The following is a 23,944-nucleotide window of genomic DNA, read 5'->3' on the forward strand; positions in this document are numbered from 1 at the left end:
ATGTAAGATTGCTAACTCCTCTTCACTAGTTAGACACGTCCTAGGCATCTTAAGTTTAAAAATTCAAGATTCAAATGTTGACATAGTAATAAAACAGTGTCATTTTACATAAAAAATCTTTTTGCCTGTTCCAAGACAGATTCTAAGCGCCTTTTAACCCCTCAGCCAGTTCGAGCCAGTCTCCAGCAGTCCACAGCCCAGCGCGAGTCTCCCGACAGCAGTCTCCAGCAGCCCACAGCCCAGTGCGAATCTCCCGACAGCAGTCTCCAGCAGCCCACAGCCCAGCGCGAGTCTCCCGACAGCAGTCTCCAGCAGCCCACAGCTTCCATGAATTCCACCTCGAGTCACCAGCAGCCTGCCACATGCACTGGTCCCTCAGCCACAGAGCCTCCTCACTGATTCGCCGCCATGGTCACCGTCCCTGTGGGTTGTCTCCTCCATTTCTCCCTCTCAGATGGTGCGTGATCTTCCTGTCCTCTGGTGGCCTCCTCCAGGCCTCCGCTTCCCCAGAGTCTGCAGCCTCTTGTAGCTGCTGCTAATTGATAGGCGCCGCCATCTTGGGCACAGACCTGTGGTCACGGCATTTCAACTAAAACCACCATTAGCTCCCTCAATGGGCCATTCACTCTCCACTCACTTCTGCTTTTCTTGCTCCACAGTAAACATAGTCACAGAATATTCGTTTAAGATTTTTCCCCATCACCTCTGGCTCTACACATAGTTACCCTTCCTGATCCTTAAGAGAATCTATTCTCTTCCTTTGGCTGTTTTGTTCTTGATATACTTAAAAATATTTGGGATTCTCTCTTGCACTGTCTGCCAAAGTCACCTCAAAACCTTTTTTAGTCCTCCTTATTTCTGTTTTCACAGAGCTTCTATATTCCTACCCCCCAAGGCCCTCAAACCTGTCTGCTTGTATCTGCTGCGTTTCTCCTTTTTCTTTCTGATGTGTGTCTCTACATCTCTTGTTAACCAGGATTCCTTTACCTTGCTATTCCTGCCTTTTACCCTACTGAGGGTATGTTTGTCTTGGGCCTTCTGTATCACATTTTTCAGTCATGCTTTTCCCCTCTAACATTCCAGTCCATTCTACTGTTGCGATCTCCTGCCTAATTGTGTCAAAATCGGCCTTGTCCCAATTTAGGATTGTCATGGAATAAAATCTCACTGAAAAAGGCCCTTGTCCACACTAACCAAGCTGGCTGGCATGGTTAGCGCGGTGGATAGCGCCACACTATTACGGTGCTGACGATCCAAATTCAAATCCTGCCATGTCTTGAAGGAGTTTGTGCGTTCTCCCTATGACAATGTGGATTTTCTCTGGATACTCAGTTTTACTCCCACAAGAACATACAGGGATTGTAGGTTAATTAGAATATTTGGGTGGAACAGGCTCTTCTTTAAATATTTTATAAATATTCAAACTCAAACAATTTACAGTAATCAGTCACAAATTATAGTTATCCATTTTATACAAGATTCGCTGTTGAGTCTGAGCCATCTCCACCCCCACCGCCCCACATTTGACAGACCACAATTACGTACAACATTAAAGACACCTACAACAAAGGCTGGGAACTTATCAGGGATTTGTCACGGCCTCACAGCCGGTGCCCAGCGGTACAGGCTGTTGGGCTGGGAGGGCCTGTTAGTATGCTGTATCTCTAAATTTAAAAAAAATTAAAGTTCCCTCCATACCAGTGGTTCTCAACCTTTTATTTTCTGCTCACATACCACTTTAAGTATTCCCTATGCCATTGGTGCTTAAGGTGGTATGTGGGTGGAAAGAAAAAGTTTGAAAACTACTGTTTTAATCATACCTAATTGACTTGTTATATGAATGGTTTCATAACTCCAAAGGAAATGGGCCAATGACCATTTTTCTCAAGCAAAATACTTAAGTAACAATTGGGTCTAGAGCAGTGATTCTCAACCTTCCCTTCCCACTCACATCCCACCTTAAACAATCCCTTACTAATCACTGAGCACTGATGGCATAGTGATTACTTAAAGTGGTATATGAGTGGAAAGAAAAAGGTTGAGAACCAATGCTCTATACTAATCTAATTTCCCAACTCTTGAACCACAGCTTTTTATGCCTTGACGCTTAATGCTGTGAATGTACCTGTCACAATCTGTGTTCTAAATTCCAACCATTGTCTGAGTGATAAAAAATTTTATTCCTGTCTCTCCAAACATGTACTTTCTTGTTTTGGGCACTCCTGGTGGTGGATTAATTTCCCTACCTGATCTGTCTCTTGTATTTTGTATACCTCCAATTTGCAGAGGTGACTTTGATGACCCAGGATGTCATGGGGCTTAGTGTGATATTTGATTCACTCATGTATTTCGATAACTGTAGGTAATGCAATTATTGCAGAATTCTGTATTGAAAATATTTCCTCAAGGAAAGGAATAATCAAATAGAAGAATAAACCTCCAGAAATCAAGGTGTTAGCTTTTGAACAAAATAAATATTCACTGTGCGTGGGCCTGTGGTGGCTTGCTGCCAAATTTACCAGGTGTGCACCAGTGCAATCCTAGATTAATTTGACCTTCTAAGTGGTGGAAACTTCAAGGTGCTTCCATTGAACTGTTTGCATCTTATTTTACCTGCTTCATGTTGGGTTTTGCTTGGGAATACACAAGGTCAGTATCAAACTATGTTGCCAATTTCAGCTCAATTTCTGTGTCTTGCGATGAATCCTAGCCTGAGCAGTCATACTTTTCAAGAATACCATGGTTTCTTCATCTGAAATAATTAAATGGAGAATATTATGCATGTCTGCAGCTGAAAGCCCTTTGGGGATTTTATATCTAGTTGATTTAGATGAGCGATGTTTCTGTCAAATTGCTATGCTTTTCATTTTAGCTGGTACAGCATAGAATAGGCCCTTCATCCAAACTCGTCAATGCTGACCAAGTAGCATTCTGGGTTAGACCATTTACCAGCATTAGATGCATATCCTTCCAGACCCATCCTTTGTAAAGATTGTAGGAAAGAGCTCGAGCAGTGCATTATGAAACCCAAAAAAGGGTCATGAAAAGTCCTTAAAGGGTTAAAGAAAATCACAAGGCATGTTATATTTATAATACAAGCAAGAGGATAATTTGGGAGTGAATTGGACCACTCAAAAATAAAGAAGAGAATTTATGCTTGAAGTCAGAGGAAGTGGATGAGATACCATATGAGTACTTTGCAGAGAAGGATATGAACACTGATAGCATTTTGTGGAGTATGCTCATGCATTCTGGCATTTTGACATCAAAAAAGGTGGTGTTGCATTCCCTGGGCTCGATGAATTATATCGCTGGTTATTGAAAGGCAAGTAAAGAGTTTGCTGGGGCCTTGTCAAAGATTGCATCTTCTCGTGATAGAAAAGGTCGTGAAGGACTAAAGAGTGCTTGTACCTTTGGTTCTTTGTTGTATTTTTCAAAAAGGATCTGTCCAGGAAATTACCGGCCAATAAGCCTCACATCATGGAAGCTATTGGGAAAGAAACTCAACAATAGGATTTATACACCTTTCGAAAGTCATGGTCAGATTAGGGGTAGTCAATGCCAGGGAAATCTTATCAATTTCATTGTTTTTTTTTAAAAAGGAGGTAACAAAGGGGTTGATGGGGGTAGGGCAGTGGATATTGTCTACATGGACTTTAGGAGAGGACTTAGAGAAGATTCATAAGAATGATTCCTGGAATGAAGGAATTAGCATATGAGGAATGTTTAATTGCTCTTGGACTGTGGTCCTTGGAGTTCAGAAGAATGAGGGAGGACCTCAAAGAAGCATTTCATTTGAAAGGCCTTCACAGAGTAGATGTGGCGTTATTTCCCACAGAAGGAGAGTTAGGTCAAGAGGGCACAATTTCAGGATTGACGGGCACCCGTTTAGAACAGAGATGTGGGGGAGATGCCAGAGAGTGGTGAACCTCTGCAATTTGCTATCATGGGCAGCTGTGAAGGTGGGTCGTTGAGTGTATTTAAGGCAGGGATTGATGAGTATCTGAATAGCCAGGGTATCAAAGGATAAGAGGAGAAGGCAGGGAAATGAGTCTAAGACGGAGAATGGATCAGCTCATGACGAATGACAGAGCAGACTCGATGGGCCAAATGGTCTACTTCTGCTCCTATATCATGGTCTGATAATGTCTATCATGGTACGCTGATTCAAAAGGTGCAGATGCATAGGATCCATGGTGAGTTGTTAGTTTGGATATGAAATTAAAAACCAGATGGTGGTGGAAGGGTATTATTGAGGCTAGAAATCGGTGGTGTATTTATGTGTATATAGGGTTGTGTGTGTGGGCACACATGGGTGACTTGAATGAAAAAGTAGATAGGCAAGTGTGAAGTGCTGCACTTTGGAATGTAAAGTATAGGGAGTGTATTAATAGCAGGGTTTTTTAAAAAAAAAATACTGATATGCAGAAGGATGTGGGTGTCCTAGAACATAACACATTGAAAGTGGTAATGGTTGGCATCAATGGGTGGAGCATTAAGTATAAAAGTAAGCATGGTTAGGCCACACTTGGAAAACTGGGCAATTCTGGTTGTCCCATTACAGAAAAGAGGTGGAGGTTTATCAGGACGATACCTGGTTTAGAAGGAATGAATTATGGAGAGTAACTGGACAAATGTCACACTAGAGGACAGGCGTTTAAGGTGAGGGGGAGAAAATTTGAAGGAGATGTGCGGGTAAATATTTTACATGGAGAGTGGTGGGTGCCTGGAACCAGCTGCCAGGCGTAGTGGTAGAAGCTGATACAGTAGAAGCATTTGAGAAGTTTCCAGATGCACATGTGAATATGAGGAGATGGAGGGAGATCTAACAGGTGCAAACGAGAGTTTTACTTTGATTTGGACATAGTCTTCACAGACACGTTGGCTTAGGGCCTTTTTGTGTTCTGTTCGATGTTGTGTCCATATATTTATCCAAATGTCTTTAGAACACCCACTTCTATAGTTTCCACCAGTAGCTCTTTCCAAATATGGACGAAATGTGTAAGTTTCCTCTCCGGTTCCTCTTCAATCTCTCCCCTCACCTTAAATTTACACGAGTGTTTTAGAAAAAAACTGAGCATACGCTCTAAAGTTCCAGCCTATCCAACCATCCCTATAGCTCAAGCCTACAAGTCCTGACATCTTCCCAGAGAATCTCCTCCTTGTTGCCAACTTTTATTTAAGGCAGTGCATTTTTGTTAAATTTTTATTTCCGAAGAGGAATAGTGTAATGTACTTGTAAATGGAGTTTGAACATTCCCAGCATACCCGGCTTATGATGGTCAGTAGAATAAGGCTGGTTTGAGAACATTGTACGGTTTCACCTTAGTTTATTGTGCGATGCACCTGCAGTAATGGTGACTTCTTTTTGCTAAGGTCGTCAGCCTCTGCGCTTCCAAGAAAACCTCCTGTCATCAGCAGTGGCAGAACTAAATTATGGACTCTGCCTCATGCTGAAGGAAGCCCGTAACCCAGAGGGCGAAGCCTATGATCCAGACATGCTCTACTATATATGTCTCTGCATTCAAAAGGTACTGTCAGCTGGTAATTTTCAACCTAGTCAGCTCCAGAACTCTCTGTGTTTGCCCACAAGCAGTCAGTTTTCATGTCACCAGTCAAATGCAGGTGCAGAAAATCTGGAACAAGAGGTACTGGAGCGAGTGAGGAGAGAGAATGGAGAATGTGACCCTTCAAAAGTGGAAACTGGGAAAACTAGTATTTTTGGGTAATGGGGAGGGGGGAAGTAAAGGAAATTACCAGGTAATAAATGAAATTCTGTAAAGTGTGGAAATAAAAGAAGTGCTTTTCCCGGCTAAATTAAACAATTTTGGATTATGGTCTTTCCTGTTGGTTAGGACTGACCAATTTGATGTGTGTTTGTCTGCCTGTCACATTAATTCACCTTTTCTCTCTCTGCAGGTGGTGTCTGATCTCCAACACCTGCTGTGTTCTGCATCCACTGTTCCTCTGTTTCTCTTCCCCTCTGATCACTCAGGCATATAAAATGATTTTTTTTACCTGGACACCCATAGGCTGTGCTCTCTTCACAAACATCTCCCCTCCTCTGCAACTTGTTTTCTCATATATCCAGTTCTCATGAAGGGTTTTTGATCTAAAGCATTAAATATTTCTCTCTCTTTGCTGAAGCTACTTGCTGAGCATTCCTGGTGTTTTCTCTTTTTATTTCATGGAATTAATGTTATCTTTGTAAATGTTGGATCATCAATCTTTTTTAATTTTAAATTTAGTCTTTACATTTTTTTAAAAAATTGAGATACTGCATGGTAACAGGCCCTTTGGGCCCACAAGCCAGTGCAGCCCAAATACACCTATTAACCTACACCTCCAGTACACTTTGAGGTTGGGAGAAAATCAGAGTACCAGGAGAAAACTCGCATAGGTCGTGTGGAGAACATACAAACTCCTTAGACAGCGCTGCATTCTGCTGGCAGAGAAATATCATTGTACTAACCATGCCTCCCTAATTAACAGCAAATTGTTAGACAATAGAACTTGGAACATGAGAGGACAGTACAGGCCCTTTGGCACACAATGTTGTGCAAAGCTATTCCACAACAATGTAATTTTTCCCTAATGTACACCCATACCCTCTACTTTCCATACATCCTTGTGCCTATCTAAGAGTGTTAATGTCCCCATTGTAACAGCCCCCACAACCACCCCCGGCAATGCATTCCAGGCATCCACCACTCAACTTTATTTAAAAAAAACATCTTTGACATCTCCATTCTCCTTAAACAGATGTCCTCTGGTATTTGCTACTGTTTCTCCAGGAAAAATGTGACAACTGTCCACCTCATCCATGCCTCTCAGAATCTTACAGATCTCTTCATATGGCAATCGAAATATTAAGCAGACCAGTGAATGGCTGAGGAGGACAAAATGGGTTCATTAATGCACTGTTTAAAACTACACCACTCATTTTCTCTTGAAGCATTAAGCTGTACATTTTTTAAATTTATTTTTGTTGTCTACCTTTTCCACAGCCTTTGCTGACAGGCAGAAGGCTCTCAATTTTCCTGATGGTGCATTAAGGCTATATTACTGCAATTCCTACACTTTGGCAGAGCTAAAGTGCTTCCCCCCCCCCCCCCCCCCCCCGTTTTATCCAGGTTCAGGACAATTGATGTCTTTATTAAAAGACCTGTCTCAGCTGAAAAATCAGTGGGGCAGAGTTCCATGCAGCACAGAATCAACCCTTCAGTCCAGCTCATGTCTGCAGCTCTGCCTAAGACTCTTCCCATAGTACAGTAAAGCCCCTAGAATCCAGCTCCTATAGGGATTAGTGGATTCCAGATAAGTTTATTTTCCAGTTGCTTGAGTCCTTATCTAATAATAATAAATAAACTAGCATTAAAAGTAAACACTTAAAAAGACAAAAATACAATACTGTACTTACACTGAACAAACTTCACTTGCTTGAATATATAAACCTTAAAGCATTTTACTTTATTTTCAGTCATATTCTTTTGAAAACATTTATCTTTCGCTACATTTGCAGGTTCCTCCCCCTCCATGGAGCCTCCCAAAAGATGAACAATAACATTATAGATAATTAACCACCTTGCCCCAAGACTGGGGCGATTCTTACTAAACAGGGATAAACACTTTAAGAGAATCGCTTTACGAGAGTCACCCAACATCCTGGGTGACACCATTTTATTTCAAGCACAACTTTATTCAAACAGCTGCTACAGGCAAAGCATGACCAAGGCACTGTGTTGTCTGAATATTTGCTCCCATTTTTGCCAAAGATGTTTTACTTCAGAGAGCATTTGTTTTTACAATTTTAAATGTGCATTTATAACCTATCATTTTATTCTTATTTGTTTTAATTTATAAAAAATTATTATCCTTTATTTTGTCAGTTGCTTGAATTCTAGTTACCAGAGGTTTCTCTGTATTTGCCTTCTATCTCCCCATCAGATTCATCTTTTTTTCCCTTGTGTACTAATGTGCCTCCTATCACAGGGCTTGTAGCCAAATGGCTTCCTTTGGTACTGCAGTATTCTGTGATTGTGGTAGCAGTTGCTCCTTGTGTTTCATTTGCAGGTAGCAACAGCTTTCCTATGTCTGTTATTGAACCCCGTCAGTTTATTTTAAAATGTCATAAACTGTCAAAAATGTAAAGGAGCTTCCAGGTGGTGTTAGAAGTGGGGACAATTGAAATATTTCAAAGGCAATTAGGCAGATTCCTGGATAGAAAAGCTGCAGATGGATGTGGGCCAAACATGGGCAAATAGGTCGAGCTTGGTTGGCATGAACGTTCAACTGAAGGGCTTCTATCCATGCTGTAGAATTCTGACTCTAACAGTACAACACTACAGCACAGAAACAGGCCCTCCAGCCCATCTACTCTGATTAATTATTTTTCCACCTAGTCCCATTGACCTGGATTGTAGTCTGCCATACCCCACCCATCCATTAACCAATCCAATCTTTTCTTAAATGTCAAAAATCAAAGCCACCTCCTCGGCAGGCAGCTCATTCCACACTTTCACCACCGTCTGAGTGAAGAGGTTCCCTTGCATATTTCACCCTTAACCCATAGTCCTATAGTTCTTGACTGATTCAGACTCTGGAAAATGCCTACTTTTATGTACTCTAGCTCTACCTGTCATAATTTTGTGGGATTCTCTCTCACTGCTCACTATCTGTTTCTCCTTTGCTACCTATCCCCTCATTATTTTGTATATCTTTATCAAATGGAGCAAAATTAATCCATATTCATGGAACTGTTTATAATGGGTTGTAAATGGGACGAATGGAATCAGGGAAAAAAACTAATATAAAAACTGTACATGACGACATAGGCTATTAACTACACTTCAAAACCTGAAAAGCAACAGGATTTTACTTAATAGTTAATATAAAATCTTGCAGGATGCTGAAAATATGAAATAAAAATAGATCAGTCAGCATCTTTGCACAGGAATAGATTCTGGTGAATGGCTTCCCATTAGTTTTCTGTATTTCTTTCAAATTTCTGGCATCTGCAGTAATGTAATTTGAGATTAAATGCTTGCTCACTGGTTAAGAAACGTGAGAAACTGAAAATGTCCTTTTTTCATTTTTTTCAGTATCTGTTTGAAAATGGCAGAGTAGATGATATATTTTCAGATGTATACTATACAAAGTTCACTGAAAGACTACAGGAAGTATTAAAGGACTGGCAACCTCAGGTCAGCTCTCTGGGTAAGTGAATGCTTTAAATTGCTGAACAGAGTTTGTGGGAGAGCCTATTCTTGAAGTTTCTAGATGGTTATGAACTTGTGGTTAATAAGCTTGAGCTTTGCAGAAAAGTGCTTAATTGGCAGAAAGGCAAATTCTGATGTGAATTAGACAGGAGCCCATGGGGACTTAATTGGGAGCAGATGTTATCGTGCAAATCTACAAGTGACCAGGACCGGCATGTTCCAGTGTGAAGGAACATCAGGATGGCAAGGTAAGAGCCCTGGTTGATGAAAGAGTTCATGAACTTGGTGTAAGGTTCAGGAAGCTACACTCAGTCAGGAACCTGGAGGAATATAAAGCCTGCAGGAAAGAGCTCAAGTAGGACTTGATGAACAGGATTAAAGAAATCCCTAGGAATTTTTATACACTAAAACCCCTGGTATCCAGCACCTATGGGGATTGGTATATGCCAAATAAGTGAGTTTTCCATTTGCTAGAGCTTGCGTGTTGCATGATTGACAACTAATGGCGAGGAATGCAAATTTTAAACTACTTTATCTTTCACCTTTTTGTTTTGTTTGCTGGTTGCTTGAATGCTGGATAATGGGTTTTACTGTACTTGCATTAAAAACATGATGGTTCAACAGTGGATGTTGCTGACGTGGACTTTAGTAAAGGCATTTGATAAGGTCCCTCATAAGCTGATTCAGAAGGTGTGGATGCATGGATTCCACAGTTAATTGGTAACTTGCTTCTGAAATTCAAGATTTGTTTTATTGTCATGTAATAAAACAGATGTAAAGTTGCACAAAATTGCAGCCCACAGTCTGCGTGGGTTCCTCACCTTGAGTCACCAACAGCCCACTGGCTGTGCGCTGACAGCCCTTCTGGCCATTTTTGCCAAGGGAAGCAGTTTCCTCTGAGGAGGAAGTTTCTGAAACGCCAGAGGTTTAGGCAGCGGTTTCTGAAACGCTGTGGATTCAGACAGTGCTGCAATGCCGTGGGGAGCCTGCCAGCACCAAACATGAACCTAAATATAACAATAAATCCAAACTTTTTGCCAGGGGAGGGATAAATTATTTGTATAAGTGATTATTCAATAAATCCCAAAATGTTTCTGACATGCTGCAACACAGGGGGTTGGGCGGGGTGGGGGGGGGGAGTTGCTGGGCCAGTCCCAAACACAGTTGGCATAGCAGTTTGCGCAACGCCTTTACAGCGTTAGCAATCTGGACTTGGGTTCAAATCCAATCCTGTCTGTAAGGAGTTTGTACGTTCTCCCTGTGTCTGCATCAGCTGCAGACTCTGGGGAAATGGAAGACTGTGGTGCAGGACAATAGAAAATGGGGAGAACAACCCCTAGTTTGATAAGAAGCAGGAGAGGAGATGACCCTACAGGATGGTAACCATGGGCAGCAGGCTGAATACCAGAATTGGACATTTTGGAACTCACATTTTGGCAAGAAAAAAAACTTTTGTAGCCCTTCTGACATTTTGACGTGTTCTTCACATACTTGTAGAATCTTTAATCCTGCTCAACGAAACCTCCTCAAAGTAACTTCTTGCACTCCTAAATTCTTTTTTAAGGTCTTTCCTGTCAATCTTAATAATTCTCTAGAGCTCTAAGTTCCTATCTTTTTAAGCCTCTCGTCAGCTTTTCATTTCTTTACTAGATTTTGTATGTCCCTTATATACCATGGTTCTTTAGCCTTACCATCCTTTCTCTGCCTCAACAGAATATACTTGTGTAGAGTGCTATGTCTATATTCAATGAACATTTGCCTCATTTTTGCCATACATCTCCCAACTTATGCCTCCAAGCTCCTGCCTAATAGCATCATTTTTTTTCTTCCCTCCCCCAATTAAACATTTTTCTAAATTGTTAAACTTGTCCTTCTCCAGCATTATGGTAAAAGAGAGAATTCAGATCAATTTCTCCAAAACGTTTGCCCACTGAGGTCGTCGATCTTATACCTAACTTGTTTCATTTCCCAATGCCAGATCAAATATAGCCCCTCCTCTTGATGGCCTATCTACAATACATATTGTGTCAGGAAACTTTTTTGACACCTAACAAATTCTAATCCATCCAAATCCTTCACTCAGATTTTGGATATTTTGTCAGAACATAGTTGACATCACATACCACCTTGAGATTCTTTTTCCTGTGGGCCAGGCAGAATTATCCCTTATTGGTATTGAACAAAAAAACTGTACATAACATACACATGTAAACAAACTACAAGAGGTAAAAAAAATCAATAGTGCAAAAGTAAGAGTCCTTAAATGAGTCACAGATTGAGTTTATTGTTGATGAGTCTTGGATGTAAGTTAATGGGATGTAAAATGGGCGTCACAGACTCGTAGGGCTGAATTGGCCTGTTACAGTGCTGTATGTCTAATAGTGGAGAGACCTCAGCTGTTATTGAACCTGGTTTTGCCACGAGTCTTGTGGCACCTTTACCTCTTTCCTGATGGTGCCAATCGATATGAGGAAAGTTAAAATCACCCATCACCTCAACATTAGTTTTCCACCTTGCCAGAATCTGCCTCCCTATCTGCTCTTCAATGTCTCTGTTACTCTTGGCGGTCTGTAATGTCCACCCAGTAGGGTTATTGACTTCTTCCTTTTCCTGGCATCCACCCACATTACTTACCCCTTTCCTGCAGCTGTGATAATGTCCCTGATCAGCAATGCCACTCCCCCACTTCTTTTACCCTCATCCTTTTTAAAAAAAAATTATTTATAAATTTTAAACTACAGTAATATTTGCATTACATTTAATTCCAGAATTTGTATTGAAAAATTATAAGTGGTGTGTGTGTGTTATAATTCCACCTCCCAGCCCCTACAAAAAAGAAAAACTGGAGAATGCCAAGAAAATAAAACATTACATTGTAAAATCTATCAGAGATAACCAAGATTTTAGATCTTCAGAGAGCCTATTAAACATTGAAACCAAAATTTTATAAATATGTGCACCATATTTTCCCAAAGACATAATTGTCTCATAGATTATAAGTAATCACCCTCGTCCTTTTTGAAACATTGAAAACCCAACATGTTCAGCATTATTCATGCCCCAACCAACCAAGTCTCTGAAATGGCCATAATGTCATGGTTCCCCATATTGACCAACACCCTGAGTTCATCTGTTCTATTCCTGATACTCCCTATATTAAAGTACTCACATTTCAACTATCCAACTTGCTGCATTTATGTTCTGTCCACTGCCTGTTCTTCCTCACAGCCTCACTACACCAAGCATCTACCATTCCATCAACTGTTCCATCATCTGACCAAACATTCTGGTTTCCATCCCCCTGCCCAGCTAGTTTAAAACCTTCCCAACAGCTCTATCAACCTGCCTGCATGGATATTAGTCCCTCTCCAGTTCAGGTGCAACCTGTCCTTTTTTTTTTATGTCCTACCTTCTCCAGAGGCGATCCCAATGATCCATGAATCTGAACCCCTGCACCAATCACTTGCCATAACTTCCTATTCCTTCCTTCATAAGTGCATGGCAGCAATCCAGGGATTACCACCTTAGACATATCGATCTTTAGCTTCCTTTCCAACTGTCTACGTTCACCCTTGAGGACCTCATCCCTGTTCCTACCTGCTATTGGTACCAGTGTGGACCATGACCTCTGGCTGCTCACCCTCTCAAGAATTTGATGGACTTAGCCAGAGACGTCCCTGACTCTGGCACCTGGGTGGCAACATAGCATCCAAGAGTCTCAATTCTTTCCAGAGTCTCCTGTTTGTTCTCCTCACCGATGACTCCCCTATCACTATTGCTTCCCTTCGTTTCTTCCCTTCCCTTCAAGTTGGAGGCCTGTGACCAGTGGTGTTCCTCAGGGATCAATGTTGGGATCCCTGATATTTATGATAGTTAGAAATTACTTGAATGACTGTGGTGGGTGGGTTAGTGAGTTTGCAGATGATACAAAGGTTGGTGGAGTTCTACACCACATCGAGGGCTTTCAAAGAGTACAACAGGATCAGTTATTGTTTTGGGCAGAGAAATGGCAGATGCAGTTTAATCACGACAAGTGTATGGTGGGACACTTCAGGAGGTCAAATGCAAAGGAAATGTGTACAGTTAATGGTAGGGCTTTTTAATTATTGATGTGCAGAGGGATCTGAAAGTCCAGATGCATAGCTCATTAAAAGAGGCCAAATAAGTCAACAGGGTGGTAAATAAGGTGTGTGGTATGCCTTGATTCATTGGGCAGGGTGTTGAGTATAAAAGTAAGGAGGTCATGTTGCAGCTACATAAATCTTTGGCTAGACTGTACTTGGAATACTGTGTGCAATTCTGGCTGTTCCATTACAGGAAGGAGACTTTGGAAAGGATGCAGAAGAGGTTTACCAGGTGGTTGACTGGTTTAGAGGGTATGAGAGGTGGAGAGAAATAGGACAGACTTGTTTTTTTCCCTCTCTGGAGTGTCAGAGGCTGAGGGTGGATGGTCAGGGTCTTTTACCCCCAAGGTAAAGGCTTCACGCACAAGAAGGCATGCGTAAGGTTGGGGGGGGGGGGGGGATGTTTTAAGGGAGGTGTGTAGGACTTTTTTTTTAAACACTTGCCAAGGAGAGGCTGACAGGAGTAGTTGTGGAAGCAGATACAATATAGCATTGAAGAGACTTCTAGAATATGAAGGAGACAGAGGGCTCTCTTTTGCTACTCCTTCTCTCTTACTGCAAGGGGTGCCTGGCAACTCTAATGGCAACTCTTTGCCATTTAAAAACATGCCAAAATGCTGGAGGAACTCTGCTGGCCTTTTCAGTTTCCAAAAAGCAAAAATATATTGTCATTTTGGGCCTGAGCCCTTCTTTGAGGAGTAAGCAGAATGATCCAAACTGGGGGAGGAATCCAGACCAACAGAAGGTGTTCATTGGATATGATAAGGGACATTTATCATGTTTTTGTGAAAGGAGACCGGGAAAAGGAGGAGAGGCAGAGCTGGGGGAAGGCGACAGGGCAAGAAGTGAGGGGGGTGGGTTGATATTAATGCCATCCAGTTTGGAGGGTGTCCAGTCGGAAGATGAGGTGCTGTTCCTCCAATTTGTGGGTAGTCTCATTCTGGCAGTGCATGAGATCATGGACAGATGTGACAGCAAGGGAATGGGTTTAGGAACTGAAATAGGTGGCCACTGGGGGATCCATGCTATTGCAGCAGACAGAGTTGAGGTGCTCAACAAATCCATCTCCCAGTTTGCGCACAGTATCTCCATGTAGAGGAGACCACAACATGAGCATTAGATGCAGTAGATGACCCCTGCAGATTCACATGAAATGTTGCTTCACATGAAATGTTGCTTCACTTGGAAAGACTGTTTGAGACCCCAAATGGTGGTGAGGGAAGAGATCTGAGTGCAAATGGAGCATCTCTTTCGGTCACAGGGGTGGGTCCCAAGGGAATGATTGGTAGGGAGGGAGGAGTGGACAAGGGAGTAATGAAGGAGCAGTTCCTGCAGAGAGGGGAATAAGTGTCTAGTGGTGGGATCATATAGTATGTGGTGGAGGGGGATATTTTGGTCAGTGGTTGCTGGGATGGGGGCAGAGGGGTCCAGGACAGATGTGTGGGTAATGGAGAATCTGTGGATGAGTGCTGAGTTGATGGTGGTAGAGGGAAAGCCACGTAGTTCAAAGAAGGAAAACATCTCTGATGATCTGGCATGGAAGTCCTCCTCAGTGCAGATGAAACAGAGACAGGAATTGAGAGAAGGGAATGGAATCCTTGTGGGGGGTCGAGTTTGTCTCCTAAGATAGAGACTGAGAAATCAAGGAAAGGGAGGGTGTGGACCAAGTGAATTTGAGGTTGGGGTGCACATTGGCAGCAAAGTGGAAGAGGTCATGGTTACAAGCAAAAGGAAATTTAGTGTAATATTACATTTTATGTATTATTACATGACAATAAAAGAATCTTGAATCTTGTATGTCAAATTCATATAGCAGAGTTTGTTTGATTTGGACATCATGTGTGACACAGGTACACAGGTGTGTAGGTTGAAGGGTTTGTTCTTGTGATGTTCTGTTCAGAGATGGACAAGTTTACTGTTGCATTGTACTTTTTATAAACAGGCTTTTGGTGCTAAATTACAATGCATTGTAGCCGCACTTTACACAGTCAATTGACAGAAGAGGAAAGGTTGTTGTTTTAACGAACTGAATGTGGATGTTACATTCTTATTTGTGTCAAACATCATCTTGTATTCCGACTGGACATCCACCAAACAGATGGTATTAACATCAACTTTTCCAGTTTCTTTTAGCACTCCCCCCCCCCCCCAATCTCCTTTCTGCTCTCGCTCTCTTTTCCCTCTATTTCCTTTCACAGAGCCAAAATCATTTCTCCTTCCTTTCCTCTTACCATATCCAATTAACACCTTTTTTTTTGGTTGGACTGGACACTTACCTCTTTCTTTCCTCAGCCTTTAATTCAGACACCCATCTCTTTTCATACATATGTTAAGGAGGGGCTCGGGTCCAAAATGTCGGTGATATATCTTTGCCTCCTATAGACGCAGTGAGACCAGCTGAGTTCCTCCAGCATTTCTGTGTTTTGACTTTTCAAAGGAAATCTCTTGCGTGGCTTCTGGCTCTGAAGAAACACCCTGCGATCATTATTGGCGAACTAGTTCAGTTCTCGGTTCATTTTGTATTTGTTTTTCTCTTAAAATAAAAATTGGTTCCAATAGAATTTGTCCAAAATTTTTTGGTCATGATTTGTGAATTTCACACGGGTGAACTGAACTGCTACTGCACCAAGAGTTTTGTGTTTCCTGGCTGAATTTGGAGCTGTCACTCAAATAAAAACCAGACAAAGGGTGGCTTGGCTTGGCTTTGCGGACGAAGATTTATGGAGGGGTAATGTCCACGTCAGCTGCAGGCTCGTTTATGGCTGACAAGTCCGATGAGGGCAGACACGGTTGCAAGGGAAAATTGGTGGGTTGGGTGTTGGGTTTTACCTCCTTTGTCTTTTTTCAGTGAGGTGGGTTCTGCGGTCTTCTTCAAAGGAGGTTGCTGCCCGCCGAACTGTGAGGCGCCAAGATGCACAGTTTGAGGCGATATCAGCCCACTGGCGGTGGACATAGTGGTTAGCATAATGCCTTTACAGTGCCAGCGATAGGGGTTGGGCCTGGGTTTGAATCCCATGCTGTTTGTAAGGAGTTCGTATGTTCTCCCCACGTCTGCATGCATTTTCTCTGGGGGCTTCTGTTTCCTGCCACCTTTCAAAAACGTACTGGGGTGAAGGTTAACTGGGTGTAAAATTGGTGGCCAAATTAGCTTGTTACGGTCCTCTGTCTAATTTAAATTTAAAGCCATTTACCCCTTCAATATGGGCGCATTGATAATTGTGGTCCAATTCTGTGAAACCCTGCCACCTCCTGGAGGTACAAAGAAAAATGTAAGCTAACTATAACAATTGACCTAGAATCTATCATTGCAGAAGAATCTAAGCTTCATATGAGCACATTGCAGACTAATGGACCTGTCACTTCTCTATTTAGACCTCCATTTAAACATTTTAGATAGTGTAATCTCAATATGCACATTATGTACCATGGAAAGTTGATTGAATTGTTGTGTCATGGCAAGCTTGGGTAGAAGTGATTTAAGTTGAAAATAAGGTTAGTATTGTCTCTACATCTCCACTATTAAGTTCTGCAAGAATTTTGTAGACTTCAATAACATAGAATGTTACAGCACATGTTGCGCCGACATTTCTAAACCTAAAAACACCAAACCTTCCCTATCTTGTAACCTTTTATTTTTCCCTGCATCCTTGTGGATGTCTGAGTCTTTTAATAAATGTCCCCTATTGTACCAGCCTCCACCACCATTCTGGCAATGCATCCAATAGTGTGTGTGTTTAATACCCGACATCTCTCCTTGCTGTATACAGATGCCCTCTGGCATTTGCTCATGATGCCCTGTTTTTCTATCAGTGGTTGGCCTCATTTTCTTCCATTATTTCAGATCCACCATTTCTTTACTCATTGAAATGGTGCACTGAAGCATTTGTGTCTCCGCACTGCTGACATCCAGCCGCCTTGGGTGTATCATGTCTCTTACCCTCATTCAGATCATTGATGTAGATTGTGAACATTTGCAGCTTCCCAGTCTGAAAATGTGCTTATTAAGTAACATTCAGTCCATGCTCTAATTTTATTAAATCTTCTTTCTTGTAGTACCTTATCAAAATCCTCGGCCTTATAAATCACAAAACACCAGCACAATTGCCTTGGTCTTGTTCGTTCTGCTAGTTAGAGTTGTTAAATTCAAACAGATTTGTCATAATGCTTTCCCTTTCATAAATCCGTGTTGACTCTTCCCAAATCCTGTTATCAATTTCTCAGTAAAAACACACAAATGCTGGAGGAACTCAGCAGGTCTCATGCAGCATCCATAGAAGGCAGAGATGTATTGCCATTCCCCAACATGCATCTGAGTTCTGTTCTGACCAACCAGTCGGATCTCGAAATGGACATAAATTGGACGAATGTTAGCATGGATAGTAGTCCCCACACTGATCCCACTGCCCCGCGCTGACCCAACAGCCCACTATCAGTCCCCACACTGATCCCACTGCCACCCCCCATGTGCTCCCAACAGACTGCTGTACCTGTATAGCATTCTTTAATCCTGAGAACTGAGAGAGATGCTGTGATGTACGCAATACCGGGATATTGTCTGATGGTCACTATTGTACGCACGCACTGGTGGACGTGTGACCAAGCGTAATTTTTACATTTACATATTTTTTTAAAAAAATTTCTAGTTTTTTTTTCCAGTCGTACGTATGTGTGGTTGTAAGTCACATGAGTCATAAGTAGGGGAAAGGCTGTATAACCGATGTTTCAGGCCTAAAAGGGCTCAGGCCAAAAAATTGATTATATATCTTTATCTCCTATGGACTCTAAGACCTGCTGAGCTCCTCCAGCACTTGTGTTTTTATTACAATCACAGCATCTGCAGACTTTTGTGTTTCAATCACTTTCTAAGTGCCCTGTTACCACTTTTATAATAGATTCCAGCATTTTGTAGCTGATGACAGGCTAACCTGTATATTGTTCCCTGTTTTCTCACTCCTTTTGTCTTGAATTAGCATTTGCTAATTTCCAATATGTTGGACTAATTCGAGATACTATGGAATTTTGGAACATGACCGGGGTATTCTCATGCCAGGATCCATGTTTGGGTCATGAATATTTGTTTTCATTATTATTGATTTCACCATGATTTCCAGAATTTTCTTTGTAATGTTCATGAGTTTGCACAAAATATTATTTCTGTCCTCTTCCATTATTCCCTATTGCTGTATAAATTTTGATCTGTAATGATGTGCACGACTTTTCCTCTTGTGCCTGTGGAACATGTCTGCTTCAACTCTCTCTGGCTGAATTCTGAAATTTTCCCAAACCTTAACCTTAATGCTATTTTTGGCAATGTCTCCTTGATCTAACACCATCTTTATCTTCTTCCATAGGAGATAAAGATATATAACCAATGTTTTGGGTCTAAGCCCTTTCAGTCCTGAAACATCGGTGACGTTACAGTTTTTTTTAAACCATGGACATCTATTTATAACTTACAAACTGTTAATTCTTTAAATTTTCATCTCTGCTAGTATATATGCTGCCTGGCTTTTATTGTAATCTCTCAGTCTGCTGGAGCCAACTTGCAACTTCTTGGTTTGCTTTACAGATTTAAAACCTTGGTTCCAGATAGAACTAAATTTTTTCCAATCTTTGTATGAAATTCTATCAATTATTGACAGTTCCATGAAGGCCCTTAACTACCATATCTTTAATTACCCCATGATGTCTTCTGGTCTGCTGAGGTTCAACATCCTGGAACATTGCTAACTTTGGTCATTTTGCAACCATGTCTCTGCAAATCTCTACAATAGATTGTACCTATTCACCTATATGTGCCACTCATTCACCTACCCCCTTGTGACAATTTGCTAAAAAAATTTACTTTAAAATTGTCAAGTTCCTACCACATAGGCTGATAGGATAGTTAAGAAGGCTTCTGATATGTTGGCCTTTAATCGGGGGATTGAGTTCAAGAGCTGTGTGGTAATGTTACAGCTGTATAAAACTGGTGACACCACACTTGGAACATTGTGTTCAGTTCATTACAGGAAGGCTGTGGAAGCTTTCGAGAAGTGTAGATTTACCAGGATGGTGCCTGGATTGGACAAGATTTTGAGAGGCATAAATCAGGTGGACAGCCAGCATCTTTTTATCCCAGGGTGAGAGTAGCAAATATCAGAGGATGTCTCTACAAGATGAGGGGAGGAAAGTTTAGTGTAGACATTAGGGATAAGTTTTTTTAAGTAAAGTATTGGGTGTCTGGAATACATTGCCAGGGGTGGTGGTGGAGGCTGGTGCAATAGGGATATTCAAGACTCTTAGGCAGGCACATGGATTTAAGAAAAATCAAGGATTATGGGTGGGAGATAGGGAAGGTTTAGTTTGTTGAGTTGGTTTACATAGGTCACCACAACATTGGGGACCGAAGGGCTTGTATGGTGCTATAATGCTCCATGTTTCTATCCTTGATTTTCCAGGATGACACAGTCATCACAATGTTGTTAGAGTCCTAGAGGCCTGGGTTTGAATCCAGCACTGTCTGAAAGGATTTTGTACGTCCTCCCCATGTCTGCGTGGCTTTTTCCTGGTGACTCTGGTTTCCTCCCACCATCCAAATGGTACCTGGGTTGTAGGTCAATTGGGTGTGATTGGCAGCACAGGCTTGTGAGCTGAAAGGGCCTGTTACAGTGCTGTGTGTCTAAATTAAATTAATTAAAATTAAATTAAAATTAAAGCTTGTATCTATATAGTAACCTGCTGTTACTAGCATTTTCTTAACCAATGGAAAACTGAGGTGGATGACGAAGTATCTGCAGAGTTTACATGAGAAGCTTTGTTTCTGTTGAACACCTTTAACTTGATTCCAATGCTTTCCCTGAGATACAGAGGTGAATTGAGTTTCTGCCTGATAACTGACTGAATTTTCTCAGGAACTCTTGGTCAGATAGCCAAGATTATTTGGTATTCGTAACATAGCTGAAATCATTGGTCAGAAGTGCAGGACAATTTACTAAATAGTTACAATCACGTCATCTAAAAGTATTGTATTATTTAACAGGTTACATGATCCCCAGTCACATCACAGAGGAAATGCTGTGGGAATGTAAGCAGCTCGGTGCTCACTCGCCTTCCACCCTCCTTACAACTCTCATGTTCTTCAACACCAAGTGAGTGCCACAAGGTTATTTCACCTCAAACCTCCTTTATTGTGCATTCTCTCACTTTTGTATTTACAATTTAAAAAATTGTTTCATAAATAACTTGTAGGTTATATGCATATGATTGCTGATGGCACAATCAGTCTGTGTGCATTTGGGAAATAAGTAGGTGAGAATTATCTTGGTTCACCACCTAAACTAATGTTTAGCGACTCAAATATTGAAGAGGTAACAATAAAACTGATTTTTTTCATGAAGGGAAGGGATTCTCATCAGGATTATTTGACATTTCCAATAACTTTTCCAAAGAATGCTAAAGATGTAAACTGCATTCTCTCTCCAACAACCCATCCTCTGAAAATTCTTCCAAAGGAAATGAAAAACAGCCCATCATCAAATCTTCAGAAAAATAATCTGATTGGAAATACTCCAGAAATTATGCTTAAAAATTTGCAAAATAAACTAGGGAGCATCCCTCAGGAATCCCTCCCAGTAAAAACCAGCTATGTTTTTGCAAATTTTCAAAGGATTGTCATTGGAGGTAGAAAGATATGTACATCTTTAGAACACTTTGCAGTTATTGGAAATCTTGCGAATAATCCTAATAATCTTCCCTTGATTAGACAAATAGAGCCATTTTAACACCTCACTACCTTTTTCTTCCTCTCCTTTTAACATTAGTTTGGGTGGCGAGTTAAAATAATGCTACTTTGGTCAACATAATGCTGTTCTAACAACGTTCTCTGAATTTTGAGAAGACTCCATTAGATTGGACAATAACAGATCTAGCTTTCAAAAAGGTAGGGAAACAATTCAAAATGAAATATTTTAATCAAAATCTATCCACTGGCTTTAAATTTACAACTTACTTCACATTTTCCTCTGTTCAAAAGGTCACAGGTAGAAAATACATTGCTGTTTGTACAACATTTGTCAGAGGAAAATCTTTAGAAGGTATTATTAAAGACTTTGCTGATTACCTTCAATTGTTTAGGGTGTCCATTTCTACAAAGTCAACATGGCTTTGTGACTGGAAAATTATGTTTGACCAAAGAACTCCATTAACTGAAGAAGTAACAAACTGTGGATAAAGAGAAACTGGTGGATGTACTCGACTTAGATTTCCATTTGATAAGATAATTGTGGAAACTAAAAGCTCACAGCCTGGGTGATGCCACACTGGTATGAGTAGAATGTTTGGGCATGACTGCCTGATAGAAGGAGGGACTGCAGGGACCAGTGCTGGGACCTATGTCTTTCCAATTTGTGTAAATAACGTGGACAAACATATAGTTGCTAAAGAGGCTGATGTCACGAAGTTTAGTTGAAAGTCAGTTGTAAAGATGGCATAAAGAGGCTACAAAGAGATAGATACAAGTCCTGAGCAAAGTTCTGGAGACAAACGTGATGGAGAAACTCAGCAAGTCACACAACATCCACAAGAAGGAAAGGGTAACTAACATTTTGGCCTAAGGCCTTCGTCTGCCAAAGATCAGTCAAATGGTGCATACTGTGGAAAATATGAAATCATCCATTTTAACAGGAAAAATGATGGGAAATCGCAGAGCATAGAGAAGCAAAGGAACTCGATATCCCAGTGAATGAATCGTAAAGGAAAAGCTAATAATGTTGATGGTTATGGGGAGGGAAATTGAATCCAGAAGTAAGAAAATGATGCTTTATGTGGGCCTTGGAGAGACTGCATACAGTAAGTGCTTTCTTATTTCAGCAAGGACGTGGTGGACTATTTCTGTACTATAAGATGATGGTAAATGGGTGGGAAGCAGTTCAGAGAAGATTTACCAAATTGACATCTAGACCGGGTAGGTTGTTTTATGAAGATTAGCAAGGCTGAACTCGTACCAGTTGGAATTCAGAATGAGAGGAAATTGAAATTTCAGATCCCTGAGGATGTTTTCTCTGGTGGGAAAATCTGGAACAAGAAATCACTGTTTTTTTTAAAAAAAAAGTGGGGGGGGGGGGCTATCCACTTAAGACAGAGATAAGGGAGGAAAGCTTTCAAAACCTGAGAGGCAGGTCAGGAGCTAAATAATCTGCTGGAGGAACTCGATAGGTCAAGCAGTTGAATTGAAATATTTTATTTCTTTGTATCCAGTGTATCTCAAGCAGGTCATGCAGATTTTCCATAATTTTTTTGACGACTTGAGTCCTATTTCTCTCCACACTCAGGTACTTCCTGCTAAAAAGTGTGGAGCAGCACATGAAGCTGGCTTTCTCAAAAGTGGTTCGGCAGACAAAGAAGAATCCAGTGAATCCCAAGGACAAAAGCACAAGTATTCGTTATCTGAAAGCATTGGGTCTGCATCAGACAGGGCAAAAAGGTCAGCAACTCTCCATTTCAAGCCATTTGTATCTCAGTGAGAAGGGATTCAAGTGAATTCCTCTCTGCTTCTTGATCACAAAAAATCAGCTGGATGCTAAATTTCTGAACTTGGTTCTTAAATCTTTGTAAAACTGACCTCCGGTCAAGCAGCATTGAAAACCATTTGGGTATTTTATCAGTTAACCTTTAACACCTTTTGTTTTATTGATGATCTGCTTCGTAGAATCACAGAAGATCTATAGAACATTGCAGCTCAGAAAACAGACCCTTCAGGCCTTCTAGTTTGTACAGAACTATTATTCTGCTTTGTCCACTGACCTGAATCCATCCATATCCCTTCATACCCCTTCCCTCCATGGACCTGTCCAAATGTTTCTTAAATCTAAAAATTGTGCATGCATTCACCACTTCAGCTGTCAGCTCATTCCAAATGCCCACCACTCTGTGTGAAAGAATTCCCCCTAATGTTTCACTTAAATATCTCCCCTTTCACCCTTAACCCATGACCTCTGGTTTGTATCTCACCTACCCTGGGTGGAAAAACCCCTTTTGCATCCAGTTGTTCTCAACCTTTTTCTGTCTAAGTCCCACCTGATCTGTGGCCTAATATGCCATGACGCACTAGTAGAAATGACTGAGCAATATTTTCAAATCAAAGGTAGCTCTGTCAGAAACTTGATCCTATGTAATCGAACTTCCAAACCAGATTACCATACAGGTATTGTCAAAGGTTCTGCTAAACTCCATATAGACAATATCTACTGCCTTGCTCTCAGCAATAGTCTTGGTTCAACTCTTCAAAAAAAATTGTACAGTTGCAGCAAGACTTACCAACTTTTATACTCCACTTTCTTTTGCAAAGGTCACCATTCCATTGACCTCCTAATTTCCTGCTTTCCCACTCCTTTGTATTTCATGTTCAAGGGCACCAGAGCACCATTCAGACTTTCAATTGAAGGAATAGTACAAATGTTACACAACGAGCAAGAATGTCAGAGCTGGTAGAGCCGTTGTCTCTCAGCGCCAGCGACCAGGGTTCAATCCTGACCTCTGTTTCGATCAGTGTGAGAACATAAATAATAAAAGGCAGAGTCCTTGGTCTATAGAACCTGCTCTCCCATTCAATAACATCATGGC

The 23,944-nt window shown here is 41.2% G+C and overlaps 1 protein-coding gene and 1 long non-coding RNA gene across 3 annotated transcripts in view; one reads left to right on the top strand and one right to left on the bottom strand.

Moving 5' to 3' along the window:
• LOC138764104 (transcriptional regulator QRICH1-like) overlaps window positions 1-23,944 on the top strand; it is a 77,685-nt gene that overhangs the window by 48,933 nt on the left and 4,808 nt on the right. For both annotated transcript variants that reach the window (XM_069939490.1, XM_069939489.1), the window contains exons 5-8: window positions 5,377-5,531; window positions 9,102-9,216; window positions 20,364-20,472; window positions 22,654-22,805. In XM_069939490.1, coding sequence (XP_069795591.1) covers window positions 5,377-5,531; window positions 9,102-9,216; window positions 20,364-20,472; window positions 22,654-22,805 — 531 coding nt within the window. The remainder of the gene's footprint in view (window positions 1-5,376; window positions 5,532-9,101; window positions 9,217-20,363; window positions 20,473-22,653; window positions 22,806-23,944) is intronic.
• Window positions 1-23,944, bottom strand: part of LOC138764110 (uncharacterized) — an 86,000-nt gene that overhangs the window by 31,390 nt on the left and 30,666 nt on the right. The gene's annotated exons all lie outside the window — the stretch shown is intronic.

Source organism: Narcine bancroftii, chromosome 5 (genome assembly GCF_036971445.1).
Source record: "Narcine bancroftii isolate sNarBan1 chromosome 5, sNarBan1.hap1, whole genome shotgun sequence".
Taxonomy (NCBI): Eukaryota; Metazoa; Chordata; class Chondrichthyes; order Torpediniformes; family Narcinidae; genus Narcine; species Narcine bancroftii.